Source organism: Danaus plexippus, chromosome 8 (assembly GCF_018135715.1).
Source record: "Danaus plexippus chromosome 8, MEX_DaPlex, whole genome shotgun sequence".
NCBI lineage: Eukaryota > Metazoa > Arthropoda > Insecta > Lepidoptera > Nymphalidae > Danaus > Danaus plexippus.
Genome location: NC_083542.1, coordinates 3,111,319 through 3,126,404, shown reverse-complemented (window position 1 = coordinate 3,126,404; position 15,086 = coordinate 3,111,319). Strand labels below are relative to the sequence as shown.

Below are 15,086 nucleotides of genomic sequence, written 5' to 3'. Positions count from 1 at the left end.
ACGTAAGGCGATTCAAGAAGCAATTGTCTGCCTACTCACTACTCAGTAGTCAGTGTTATTTCCCGATTATTCTTTGTATTACAATGTCGTATACAATGTCGTGAATTTGATCATAAAAATAATATAAAATGTTTCTTTTTTTACTGAAGGAATAAATGCTTAGAGCAAAGATGAAGTTTTTTTTCATAATATTATTAGTGTTGGAGTGCTATGGGTTAGAATCGAATGTGGACAATGATAGAAAGGTGAAGTGTTTTGTTATGCCGCGTAAAATATTAAAGGTGCAAGGTGATACGAATGTGAGTTGAACATGTGTTTTGCAGGTGAATACAGAAGTGTCTAGAGCTTTAGATGACCGGCCTTTGTTGTTTGCTACGCTCGGAGGCGGCATGGTGGCCGTGGATCCCTCAACAGGGAACGTTATATGGAAACTAAAAGATGGTAAATAAATTACACTTAATACTGTTATAAAGTTTTAAATATCTATCCCATGTCCTGATAGTAGGCAAAATGGCAAAAAATACTTTTCTTCATGCATTTCATTTCTCTCTCTCTCTCTCTCTATATATATATATATATATATATATATGTAGACTAATAATTATGTTACATATAATCATATATTTTTTCACATTAATAATAGGTAAGTAGGTTATATCATAAGTCAGTGTTCCACTTCTGGTCGATTCTAAAGAAAGATAGTAAAAGATAAAAATGTTTCATATCATTTCATCAATATATCTAGGATTAGCTAATTACTGAGCACTTAAAATACAATTATAATTTATTTTTTTCACCGAAATTAATCATATGATGGTGTATTTAAAATAATTAATCTGTAATATTGCAATATATTGAATCATTTTTCCAAGTCCAAAGTGCTATAGAAAGTATGAGCCAAGTAAAAGATAAATCAATCAGTTATCTAACAGAATTCAAAGATTACATACAACTCTATTTAATTTCCTCTGTAATATAAATATACCCCCTAAAAAATAGTTTACTGTTTTCATTTGTAAAAATTTAATTGTTATTTTTGTATTTGCACATCAGCATCAAATATCAATTTTACTGTATAAGATTTAAAGCCTAATTTCCCATTAGAGATTATTTTTATAGTTTATACTGGCTGAGTAAACTTGGAAACCAATACTATTGATAATTGATAATATGTTTATATAAACAAATATTTTAGTGATGGGAAGACCTGAAAAGATAATTCCTGTTGTATAATTTTATCAAATCATTTATCAAATAAAAACATTCATATTATCATGTAAATATTTAATCTGTGTTAATATTAATGTCGGTTTTAATGACTTATTTATAACACATGTGCTCTGAATATTATGTTACACGCACTGAACTCCCACAGATCTGTCTGTGAGTAATCCTATACATTAGTAAAGAGTATTTACATGTTTAATTGCTTTTGACAATAATATATTCTCATATTAATTGTTGTTATATATATAAATCATTGTTTATGACTAACCTATTTATTTTTTTATTTATTTATATACTTAAAGTAGAAATAATTACACTATTATGTAAGAAATGTGATGCACAAAAGATAACATATCTCGTAGAAGGGATCTCTATGGGACACCCTTTTGATACAGATAACTAGAAAAGAAAGTGTGGTGTAAGTATAAAAAAAGAAAAAAAAAGAGATACTTATTTCTGTATGCCAAATAAAATTGTAATAATAGACAATTTTGATTTTATATATGCATAAATATGCACATAAAATAAATAATCCTTTAAAAATTTTAATATTTATAATCTGAACCAAGTTATTATTAAGGATTTTTATTTGTCTTTTACACCCACTAAATCTTTGTACAAATTAAAAGACTTTTATGTATTCATAATTTAAAAAAAAATATCAATCCATTTCATTTTTTTTAAATTTTAAATAGCCAGTCACGTCACTGGGACGAATACGCTCAACTACATACAAATCGTATTTTTGCTCAGTTGGGATCAAAATATGTAGTCATGTTTTTATATGTATGTATGTTTTTATTCATATGCGTCTATTTAAGTGTTCTCTTTTAACTGGAAAACTCTCTCATCGAATGTAATATTTTTGGTCGTTCCATACGTTTTCGTCTGTAAGTGTCACTGGCCACATTAATATTATAAGTAATCATAATAATTTATCGTGTGTGTGTGAAAATAAATACTTCCTCTAAGTATCTCCTACTAACTTAGGTAGTATCTTACAGTGTATATTTCTATTTTTGAAACTCGTTTTTCATAATATGTAGTTAAAAAAATCGATAAAATGATTTTATTTTTGTTCTGTTAACTTTCTGATATTCAATTACTGAGTTAATTTTATGAATGTCCTTGAATAAGTCATTTGTTTGTTTGCCCTTTTTATCGTTTTCTTCGCGTTCGATTTTAATTTTAAGACGAGTTTAAGAAAAATAATCGCTTTTACCAATTTACTACGTTTTACGTCAGCCATATTTAAGCGTGTCGTAAATATGGCTGGATGCTATTGATGTTTTTGAAATGAATACCGTTTGTTTCTTGTATTATTTACTCTTGATATATTTCATAAGTCGTATATGTATATATATAAGTAGAATATAAGAATTTTCCTTTCTAGAGCCCGTAGTCAAAGTGCCGAATCAGCATGGGAATCTCATGTCCCAATTCCTACCAGATCCACGTCATGGCTTCCTATACATGTACGGTCCGAGAGGGGATAGTAAAATGCTGAAGAAGTTGCCCTTTACCATACCAGAGCTGGTTGCGAACGCACCTTGCAGGTCTACAGAGGGTATATTATATACTGGGAAGAAGAGCGACACGTGGTTCATACTGGACCCATTAACTGGTACCAGAGAACATGTATCTGGTGAGCATACTAGGATTACTATTATAATATAAATTTCGTGTTAAATGTTTCTAGAATTATCCAAATTAAATGCCACAATAATATAATCTTAAAATAGCCAGTAATAAAAATGCATTTTATTAAAAAGATATGCTTTATCCAATTATTATCTTCGAATACAATTACATTTCAATATTTGTTATCTGTGTGTGTTACGACCTGCGGAGGCAAAACATTGCATCTAATATATACATTTATATATATTGTCTATTATTTCGTTATTGGAGTAATAGCGCACAGTAATATATCCTGTATTTACGTATAGTAATGTATGTTATTAAAGCATTTATTTTGTATGTAAGCACAATTACGTAAAAAAAATTTTGTTTGCGATAATTTTTTTTTATTTAAAAGCCATACATTTGTTGACGTCATTATTATTTGCTATTTTTTAATCTATGTTATGGAGGACCGGTATTGTAAATTTTTAATAAGCGAGCGAAACCGCGTCTTAGTCATAGTGTATATAAATTAAAGTGTAATTAATACTATAATCAGTCATGATATTTTGTTACTCTGTTGTAAATAAACTATTTTTATTTCTCTAGCAATAAAAAAGTGTTTCCGTTTTTTTTTATGCAAATTCAAATGGAATGTTTTAGTACAAGCATTTTTCCTTTTTTTAAATCGAAGGCTTTTAAATATATGTGCTAAATAATAATGGTCGGTTACGAGGAAATATGTATAGACGTAAAATACGATTATGTATCTTATCAGTTAAATGCCAGTCGGCTTGCAACTAAACTCGTACAAACTATTTGTGGAAAACATTTAAATCGTACAAAAATGACTTAATAACAGTTGATATCTTGTATATTATGAGTCATTGTTTACGCGATTATTTAAAAATTCTCTTTTCAAAATCTTAATTTATTACAACAATAATTATGCAAAGACCAATGATATTTCGTTTAGTCAGACTTACGAAGTCATGAAATTCTTTCATGTGATTTTAGTTTTTTCGATTACATCATTATCATCATCATCATCATCAGCCTATCGGAGCCCATTGCTGAGCAAAGGCCTCTTCTCACATGGAGAAGGCTAGAGCATTAATCACCACGCTGGCTCAAGACCGGTTGGCGATTTCAATCTTATAATTTGAAATTATAAACCGTCCGTCAGTGGTGTCTAAATACTCTTAGAAAGAACATATGACTCAGAAAATATCACATTGGTACTTGCCAGGTTTCGGATCCGCGCCCTCACGTATGAGAGGCGGGCCTTTAACCTGCAGGCCAACACGACTTTTTACATTATTCCGAAAATCAAAGATTAAGTTTCATAACTAGAATGAGCATGCGTCGTCACACTTAAGCTATTGCCTCGAAGTATATGTATCATAAACGTTGAAAGTAAAGTGTTTAGTCAGACGATGTGAGTTCGTTCTAAGGTTCGAAAGCGGGAATGTATTTCCTGTACAACAACGTGTAATCTTCAGGATTCGACAGTTCAAAGATATTCAAAAGCGAGGGAGGTACCTGTCCGCCGAACAGAAAACGCGGCGTCTACATAGCCCGCACCGAGTACAATATACTGATGCACGATTCAAACAACGAGAATCAGAAGTGGAATGTAACATTCTTTGATTACACCTCGCATGCCATGGCGAAGGAAATGGTCAACGATTACGGTGAGATATTGTTTTGTTATGAATACTTCTGCGTCTCCGTTTAATGCAAACCTTCGAGCGTTTGAGATTCTATCCATTACATTCCTATGACACCAGACACATCACTCCAAATATTATTTACGTAACAACATCCAATCCTATTTTTGTATAAATCTTGTTTGTTGATCGTTAATGTGTTTTAGGTATAATACATTTCACGTCCACATCGAATGGTAGGATAATGTCCTTCAATAGGAAGACCGGAGATCTTCTTTGGTCTCATAACTTCGAGACTCCGGTTGTTGCTACATATTTGTTAGACAGGGAGGGCCTTATATCCGTTCCTTTCAATTCCATTGGTGATGATACTTTGGACCACATTATGGAAGACGCGACCACTTTGAGGAATGGTCAAGGAATCAAGAATTCCAATATAGAATTGTAGTATGTATCAACTGCATACTTCGCAAGTAAAGAATGTTCTAGATAAATTGTTACAAATTATTTGCCTTTTAATTTCAGTCCCACTCTATACATCGGCGAGCATAACCATGGTCTATACGCATTATCGTCTCTCGTAGACAAGAACACAGTCACAATATCAACTGGACACACAAAACCCCTGCTTCTCGAGGGTCCAGTGACGGAAAACCAAGCGAACTCCGAGAAGGTTACCTACGAGCCCTTCAAGAACATCCACTACCAGCTGAACGATCTAAATCTCCACGTAACACCGCCATACCTGTTACTAGGGCATTACAAAGTACCAGAACTGACAACTAATTGGATGCCGCATCTACCGAATATAAACACTATATCGCACTCACAGAACTCAGTGAAGCTGATTAACGGGGAGGTCCGGGTCACTGACCTTGATGGGGAAAATGAAACTAATTTGAAGTCCAATACCAATTCAGTGTCTGTGTCTGTTCAAACTGACGAGTTTTTCCAGGAGTTCAGTTTTAGACCTGATCTGTGGTATAAGAAGGCCTATATATGGTTGCACCAGCAAGAAAATAAAGCTCTCAAAGTACTGCTGATAATTCTGATGGGTTTGGTTGTAACCTTATTCTGGTATTTAAGGTATCAGGTATGTTATCATTATTTATTATATAATTATCGTAAAAAGTTCATATACTATGTTATATTTTTAATCTGTGACATTTGATCGTATTGAAGATGAATAACATTATTTTGTTATATTATCTACGATTATAAGTACAGTAAGGACATTTGAAATCCGAATTTATTCATAGTTATTCAGCCCATCAAACCGCATTGACACTAATAATATTATAGTGTTCATTTTATACATAATCTGTTATAAATATATATAAAGTTATAATATATATATATATATATATATATATATATATATTATAAGTAAATAGTAAATATGTTGCCGTGAGAACAATTATAAAAACTAAATACCTACTTTGTAAATCATAATAAAAATAGTTTCTCTTCATTATACATAACTAGAATTAATAATATTGAATAAATTAAAATACAGGCTTGAACCTGACAAAACCTTTGGATTTTGATGTTTTATTTTGAAAATAACCACCGAATGTATTTGCAGGCCCGTGAATTTCAACAGCTCTCTCAGTCTGGCTCTAGGGGTTCCTCCACACAGGAAGTGACTGCTCAGCTGGAGGAGTTAGGGGAGGGGGAAGTGAGAGTGGGGAAGATAAGTTTCTTCACGGACCAAGTTCTGGGGAAAGGCTGTGAAGGAACATTCGTTTATAGGTATGTATATTCCTGTGTATAGTGTATATGTAGTAGGTTTTTGTATGAATAGATTCCTCTAAGTCGGACTCACGAGTTTAGCCCGATCTTGAGTAATGTGAATATTCTACCAACGATAATATTTTTCTGTAAAATAATTACAGATTTAAAGTGCATCATTGCATTCAGTACAATGTTTTTTTTTTTCAATCGTAAACCGATAATTAATATTTGAATCTGTCATATTATAATATTATAGATTTAATATATATATATTATATATATAAAGCTTTATCATTATGTCTGTTTGATTTAACACTTAAATTTATATTAGTTGATTAGATGATTTTATGTTAGAATACGTCTTTATTGATATTTTTCTTTATATTTGTTCAGGGGTACGTTCGACAAGCGAGCTGTGGCTGTTAAGCGACTTCTACCAGAGTGTTTCACCTTCGCCGACCGCGAGGTGGCGCTGTTAAGAGAGTCCGATGCGCACGCGCATGTAGTACGATACTATTGTACTGAGAGGGACAAACAGTTTAGGTACCATAATAAAAATAAATTATTATTATTTTAATTGTTTATGACGTCATTAGTATGCGAATTAAATATATATAAAACTTTTTGTTATTTTCGTTTTTCAGATACATAGCTCTGGAGCTCTGCTCGGCGACTTTGCAGGACTACGTGGAAAAGAAATTAAACTTTGTATGCAAGATAGAATCCTTGGAGGTTCTACGACAGGCCACTTTAGGGTTGTCGCATCTGCATTCCATGGATATAGGTAACACAGTTTTTAGTTAATACACATTTTTAAGGACATGACAACCCTGATACAGACTTCTAGGGTGTATCCGTTGGTTTGTCTGTCACTTTTTGTGGATCTCAAATTCGTAACAAGGCTGTTTTTGAATTAACGTATACATACAGGTGTTATTTTAGTTACCTTTTATATTTTAATTAATAAGAATACATCACTAACAGTAAATTATGGACATCATGAGATCTAAGACTTTCGCGATTTTTATACATTTAAATGAAATTATAGACATTTTCTTGTCAATTGCTCATGCATTTAAAATAAAAATATGTAATATTGTAAGCACCTCTATAATAATTCTGATAATTTCAACTATCCACCACTAGAAGTTCCAATAGTTTCAACAAGTTTCATAGATAATCCGTAACAGACAGACAGCATGTTACTTAACATAACAAACATATAAATTGTAATAATATATATGTATATGTATCAGTCCACAGAGATATAAAGCCCCATAATGTGTTGCTGTCGATGCCGAACGGTACCGGCGAGGTGCGGGCTATGATATCAGACTTCGGGCTGTCGAAGAAACTGAATATAGGGAAGGTCAGCTTCTCGAGACGATCAGGAGTCACAGGAACTGACGGATGGATAGCACCCGAGATGATCAACGGAGAGAGGACGGTTAGTGGGCTATGTATAGATATATGCCGATAATAAGCCATAATTCACGGTCTTTCGGGCACAAAACTCTCTATATTATTCTTAAAGGTCAAAGTTTCCTGACGTTTCTTATGTTACTTAGGATAATCGGTTTTTGTGACAAAACTAATTTTAGTTGTTATATTGATATCTCAACTTTCTTTTTCATGCAGTTATGAGTAAACTTCAGTTAGGTGATTTTTTCCAATCTATTCGCACCGGCCGCGGCTGTACGTAAGAACTCCAATGAGTATAATACTATTTCTTTATTATCTGTGGACAGTTGCTGGCAGGTTTTTTTTTATATACTGTGTAAAAATTCCCAACCATTCATAAAAAAATCACAGGAAAAACATTATTAAAACAGTTTATTCGAATCTTTTAACAATTAAATTATTTTTATAATAAACATCACTATAAATTTCCATTTTTTATCTGTTGTGGCGTCTCGAGGTCGATTCAATTGATTTCATTTTTCATACATATTATTTTTTTTTTAAATCTGAGACCTTGATTATATAGATTGTTATTTGAATTAAGAATCAAATAGAAAAATCTAGAACGAAAAATACGTCGTCACGAGCGGATCCATTTTTAGCATGCAATAATTTTATTTTTTACTTGATAAAACCTGATAATTTTTAAATTCTTACCATTAATATCAATGAATTACTTTTCGATATTCAAATAATGAGTAATGATGGAATTTATTAATCATCATATATATATATATATTTATTTATAACAGACGACCTCAGTGGACATGTTTTCTCTGGGATGTGTGTTCTACTTCGTGTTGTCCAGAGGCCTGCATCCGTTTGGAGACGTCTTGCGAAGACAAGCGAACATACTGACAGGGGACTATAACCTGGATCACCTGGAGTAAGTGTTATTACTAAAATATATTAACACCCACCAATCTATATAAAACGAGCTTCGCGGGTTATACATAGAAATCATAGATTTGCATGCGTTTGATAATATAATTTTAGTGAATATCTCAAATTACTCGCGTTGGTAATATATTTTATCGGGCTGTTCAATAGTTTAAAAAGATTTTTTTTTTATAAATTTTCTCATAGAAAGTTTTGGTTATAAATTAAAAATGGTGCTTTTGATTCAAATTAATTAAAAAAATTTATATTTAGGAGGTATAAATTTATAAATTGATTGTATATTCCTAGACTAAGTTTTCTCGTAAAAAATATTTACTTGAGAATCTCTTCGCAGTAAGGTTCTGCCTTCAGAGCAGGTGTTACTGTCCAAGATGCTGATCCGCTGTATGATATCCGTCCGCCCCAGCCGCCGCCCGCCCTGCGACTCAGTACTCAAATTCCCGCTCTTCTGGAATCGACAGGGAGTTCTTAATTATCTACAGGTAACCCTAACCATAGATAATTAAATTTATAGACCACAACAGACAATATTCACATACGTTCCAGCCTGGCTAGGAATATTGTCTTCTATATTGTCTGAATTATTTTTATGTGAACCTTAACCTGGACATTGTTTTTATGTCGAATTGTGTAATAATGAGTATATATTGATATGGAAGCAGAGAATAAATGATATCCGGTCTTATCAAAACAATAATGACAAACTTTTGTTTCAATAAAAGCTTTTCATTGTTAGCTGATTGGTTTTTTGTAGGTTCCTCCGTTTTCTTTCTATTTCCTTACTAACAAGCGCTGTATTATGTATGCGATTTCGTTTTTCCTCAATAATCCGTGTCTTATCTTGCATTCCTATAACGCAGCTCTTAAATCCGATCAAGGTTTTTTTGATATTGGTACTTGCTAACAAAAAATTTTTTTTACTTTGACATTTCTCCTATTTGACTCGAATTTTGTTGTAAAGAAAAATAAGCAAGGCTCCAACAACTTATATGTTAGTTTATTTACTCGTAGCAATCAACTTTCATATGTTTTTATAACCAGGACGTTAGTGACCATATAGAGAGCGTCTCCCAGACAACCGATCATCCGCTGGAGTTCGGAGGTCGTAAGGTCATCAGAGGTGACTGGAGGCTACACGTGTGTAGCCGCGTAGCGGGGGATCTACGAGCGAGGAGGACCTACAGGGGGGATCGCGTAGCACATCTATTAAGAGCCGTTAGGAATAAGGTACCATATATACATCTATATGACCAAAAAAATACCAGCCGTGGTTGAGAATAACAGTTGTCTATTAGCATGTTATTCTTAATTATGTATTTTATTTTTCTCTTATGTATTTTCATACTAAATTAAATAAATTTTTGCATGAGTAAATTTTTGCAATCAATCTTAGCGAGTATATATTTTGTTACAGAAACATCACTATAGAGAATTAGAACCAGAAATACGCGAAAGTCTGGGCCGTTTGCCGGACGGCTTCGTCACGTATTGGCTGAAGAGATTCCCCCTCCTGCTCCCGCACGTGTGGCTTCAGATGCAGCAGTACAGGAACGAGGATATACTGCAAGCATACTATCCGTACTCCTTCACATTTTATAGAGAAGAAGTCCCAGAGCTAGCGGACGATGACAATGAAACGCCGCCAGAATCAGAGGATCCGCACAAAAACGAACTGTTCGCGAAAAGCAGGGTGTACTACGATGATAGCAAAGAGAAGAAGTTCTATAGGAAAGATTGGTCGCCTAAGAAGCAAGTGGATTGGCGGAGTCAGGGGCAGGAATTTCAGTTGAAACAGGATGACGTCAGATTAAGAGATAGACATCACTATAAGAAGAGAGAGAAGAAGAGAGAGGAGATGCCTGTGTGGAGCTTACCTCCGCAGTGACAAGTGATTTTGTTTATAATATTTATAGTTCAATGTACAGAAGACAATGAGTTGAGTTGAGAATGTGTGAGATTATATCAAAATGGCCGATGGACTGATAAGATACTACCATTTTATTAATTGAAAGAGAAAGGTGTTTTAAAGTATTTAAGATGAGATTTAGAATATATTTGTTAAGTATAATGGGACCAACTGTCATAAACGTGTAAATAGCTCAACATTCCTGTTTGTATCGTATACATCTAATTTATTACTAATTTAGATAAACGAGACCAGTGCGGCACTAACATTGTTTACACTTTTGTGCTATTACGCTTCTCTATTGTAAATATTAAAGCTGTTTTAATTTATAACCGTACTTATTTATATATAAATTGATTTTTTATGGGAAAATTAATACATGTTTTTGTTTTAAATGATTTATTATTGTAATATATTACACAGTACTATTGTTGCTCATCACAATTGTATATGGCTATGTTGAAAATTAGATGTTTTGTTTTTCATTTTAGTTTAAGATGTATTGTGATAAAAAACTAACTAATTCTAAGTTATATTTTCGAGTACATTATACTATTTATATGTAGGAAATTAATTTTTATATATATATATTTTAATTGTATAGAAAAATTAAGCAATGACAAATTGTAAGGAATTTAAGAATTTTTTTTTTTTTAATAATCGGTGAAGATCTAATTTATAAAACTAATAATTTCAGTCTCATTTCTATGGTATTGACAATAAACTTATAATATGGCACTTAAATATTTGTACAGAAACAAAGACAAAAAAAAACTGTATTATAATAAAAAAATAATAATAACAATATCACAAACTAAATGACGTATAAAATTATTATATTTGTACAAAATTTATAAAAAAAAATAATAATATAATATTGTCGCTTCTACATTTTTTAAATGCTTTATATTATGTCATATTAATTTAGGATCTCGTTTCGAGATTGTTTTACAAATTGCACAACATACATACAGTAAAGAAATTAAGCACAAATGTTTTCTGTGAAAAAAAAAAAAACACTTATAATGATAGTTGTACTATTAATATAAACTAATGTAATAGACATCAAAAACAAATTAATTCTGTAATATATGAACTGTTGACATGAAATAAAATTTTTTACTTATTTGAATGTTTTTCTATTAAATCTATAACCGTCAAGTGAAGTTTGTCCTTAGCGACGTCTATTGCTGTTTTATCAGATGTATTCGACATTGTTATGTCCGGGTTGTAATTTAGTAGGGCCTTTGTTGCACCTATATTTCCCATCTCGCTTGCATCATGTAGAGCGGTGTTGCCAAATAGGTCTATAGCATTTATATTTGCTTCCTGGTCCAATAGAAATTTTATCACAGTAGTTTTATTATGTATAGTTGCCATATGTAAGGGTGTTTGCCCCTTTTTATTGCAAAAATTAATATCAGCCTTGTTCAAAACAAGAATATTGCACAACTCATCCAAACCGTACATAGCAGCGTAATGTAATGCAGTGAAACCATTTGAATCGGCAAAATTTACGTCATAATCGGTAATAGTGTAATGTTTCTTTTTACAATTGTAACACTCGCAAAGAGGATGACAGTTCACTTTGGCGGTAAAATTTTTCATATTAACATAATTATCGTAATTAATGTTCATATAGAAACAGGCAAGTTTGACATCCCCATATGATATAGCTTGCAAGATCCTCTCGATTCTCTTGAGATTCTCCACCATTTTGGAGGCATTACTCGTTTCATAGTTCTTTATCTTGAGATTTTGTAGCTTCAATGTTACAGGATTTTCAGGCTTGCAGTTCAGTGTTTTGATGTCAGAGTTCGATATATGTATGTATTCGTATAAATTAGGCGTACAAGACTTCAGAACTTGGAGTATTTTCAAATTATGGGCATAATCGAAAGCAGTTTTGTTATGGTCATTCTGGATCGATGGCTCAGCGCCATTTTCTATCAATAATTTCGCTATACCTTCGTATCCCCATTTAGAGGCAAGGTGGAGAGGAGTGTTGCCTAATTCATTTTTGGGATTAACGTTCAGTTTCTTCCTACCATGTTCCGCAAAGTAAATAAGAGCCTTTACACAATTCAAATGTCCGTTGTTGACTGCCATGTGCAATGGTGTGTTTTTATCAACACTAGTTTTATTTATATTCGATCCTGAATGCAGCAGTAGAAGTAAAGCGTTTTGATGGCCTCTAGAAGCGGCATAGTGTAAAGGCGTGCATTCATTGAGATCAGTTGCATTTATCTCGGCTCCCATGTCTATAAGAATTTCAACTATAGTTGCTTTTCCATGTATAGCTGCAACATGAAGCGGAGTCAAACCATGTCCATCCCTAGAATATACTGTTGGTGAAGTTTTCAAAAGATTCTTTGATATTTTCGAACAACACTTCTTGCAGGTACACAAAGGATGGCATAACTTTTGATACAGTTCTGTTTCACTGTCGGTGTCATCATCATCATCTTTACTTTCTTGTAAGGCTATGTTCAAAGCATTATCTTGAGTTTGCTGTATACTTGCTAAATGCTTTTGATTCCTTTCAAGCAATACCTGTACTTGTTCAGTGTTGTTAGCTTTTATGAGATCAAAAATATGATCGAGCGTTTCTTCTCTCCCACTTGTGTCACATGTTGTTGTTGTAGTAGTTGATTCTGTTAAACTACCTTTCCTTTGATAACCATTGCTTATATTTTCCTCGGTGAGATTACTTTCATAGTAATATGCTTCTGGGTTCGGTGGGCCGGCTAAAGCATCTGATTGTATGTGTTCAATCACTGCTTCTAATGTAGTTATTAAGAATGCACTCTCATCGCCGTTCCCTTTCCCGATACCACTGAAACGAAATTCCTTCATATATGTTAGTTGGCTGTACCAGTTTGGTAATCCGGCCTTGATTAACAAGAACACGAATACAGGTAAAATATCGTCCGCGGCTAGAAGGATGACAATATTGTTACTGTCAATTTTATTAAGCTCATTTAATGCTTGTTTTAAACACATAACTTTTTCTAACACAGTATTATATGTGTCAATCTTAGATAAAATCTGTTTTGCTTTCGGAACCGCATGATACAAGTCATTTTTTATCTCGAGATCTCTGAGTTGTATGTCACTCAGATTTCTTATTTTTTTATTCAGATGTGAATCTTCGTAGGCACATATGGTACATATTGTTTTGAATATTGAGTCAAATAATAAATGTTGCATATAACATTCAACAGCCAATTTAATGTTTTCAAGTAGATGTTTGGATAGTTTGCATTTCTCCCTTATTCTGCGGTTTTGTAATGAGCTTTGTAAACATTGTGTGTATAGCTCGCTTACTGCATCCCTCAATGGGGCTACAGCAGTAGGAAGATTTGACTGCTTCTTTATAAATAATTGAACATTAATTTCTATTTGGTCCAAAACTTGACGGCCAGCAGCCTGCGTCCAAAGTAAATCGATACAGTCATTTATGGTCGCGAGACATTCTTTAGTCATTGAATTATCACTCACATTAACATTTGGTTCTAGAGGAGTTTCTATACACCATACTCTATATTTAATAAAGTCCTCCGTATAAAAAGTTTCCTCAAATAGAATATGGCTTTGGAGCGGTAAACTTTTTGTTACTTCTAACGTAATAACTTTGTTTGCAACTGTCACTTGTTTTTCTGTTAGAGTGCTATAATGAGTTTCCGGTAATTCATCACTCGGTATTAAAATGTGAGCACCAAAGTCTTCAATTGAAAATACACGAGAATTTAAGCTTCCGATTCGAGGCACACATATAATCCATGATTCCGATATGCAATGTTGAAATAATGTGGAATATTCATTTTTCAATTGAATGAAAAATGGATTGTCTGAGATAATTTCATCATAAGCCCCTTCCATGGTGACAAAATGTAATAATTTTATAATAATGGCAGATGTAATTAACTACTCCATAAATGCTAATGTGATTCCTTGAACTTAGACATTTTTAAAGATATAAGTAATATAATATTCCTTTTCCATTTACTTAACTTATATCTTATTCCAAATATACTAATGTTTGTAAATACTTAAATTTCATTTATAGTTTGATGCTAATTTAATAAAAATATTACTTCGCTCCCTTAAATATTTAAACTTCTGTACTTACAAGGTAGGTACTTTAAAACCATTAGAAATGACAGTGACATTGGAGTAACTTAATGAAACTTGTATTCATAGAGTATAAAAAAGAGATATTTGGACGTAGAGTAATTTATTGTTTTAGTTCTATTTTTCAGATGTTAACAAATATATCACTATCGTTAAGAACTTATTTTTTTACAATTTTTATTTCGTATCCATTAAACAAAAATCTTTAAACTAAACAATAACTATAATTATTAATTTATACTCAAATAAAAAGCGACGGTCTTGAAAAACATTTTAATTGCAAGATAGGTCTTTAATTATGTGAAAATAAAATTATAAAATAGAATGGCATCACAGCCTAAATATAGTAGTATATTTTAGTTTCAGAGGATTAATTAGAATAACAATTAAAATGTTAAATGAAAAAATATTCTTTTTAATTGGATTTTAAA

At 32.3% G+C, this 15,086-nt stretch overlaps 2 protein-coding genes and 1 long non-coding RNA gene across 3 annotated transcripts; 1 reads left to right on the top strand and 2 right to left on the bottom strand.

Annotated features, from left to right (window-relative positions):
- Nucleotides 1–24: 24 nt before the first annotated feature.
- Nucleotides 25–11,647, top strand: LOC116773320 (serine/threonine-protein kinase/endoribonuclease ire-1). Its single transcript, XM_061521114.1, has 14 exons — nucleotides 25–245; nucleotides 324–441; nucleotides 2,621–2,872; nucleotides 4,353–4,544; nucleotides 4,727–4,967; nucleotides 5,046–5,613; nucleotides 6,106–6,272; nucleotides 6,648–6,797; nucleotides 6,899–7,038; nucleotides 7,511–7,701; nucleotides 8,468–8,601; nucleotides 8,950–9,097; nucleotides 9,657–9,842; nucleotides 10,030–11,647. Exons 1-14 carry the CDS (start codon nucleotides 156–158, stop codon nucleotides 10,498–10,500), a joined length of 3,048 nt encoding a protein of 1,015 aa, XP_061377098.1. The 5' UTR covers nucleotides 25–155; the 3' UTR covers nucleotides 10,501–11,647.
- On the bottom strand, nucleotides 8,071–9,082 carry LOC133318840 (uncharacterized). Its single transcript, XR_009752582.1, has 2 exons — nucleotides 8,932–9,082; nucleotides 8,071–8,596 (listed from the first exon to the last, which is right to left on the bottom strand). It is a non-coding gene; the product is annotated as an uncharacterized LOC133318840 (long non-coding RNA).
- On the bottom strand, nucleotides 10,653–14,816 carry LOC133318836 (ankyrin repeat domain-containing protein 27-like). The gene has a single exon (XM_061521115.1). It carries the CDS (start codon nucleotides 14,401–14,403, stop codon nucleotides 11,641–11,643), a length of 2,763 nt encoding a protein of 920 aa, XP_061377099.1. The 5' UTR covers nucleotides 14,404–14,816; the 3' UTR covers nucleotides 10,653–11,640.
- Nucleotides 14,817–15,086: the final 270 nt, after the last annotated feature.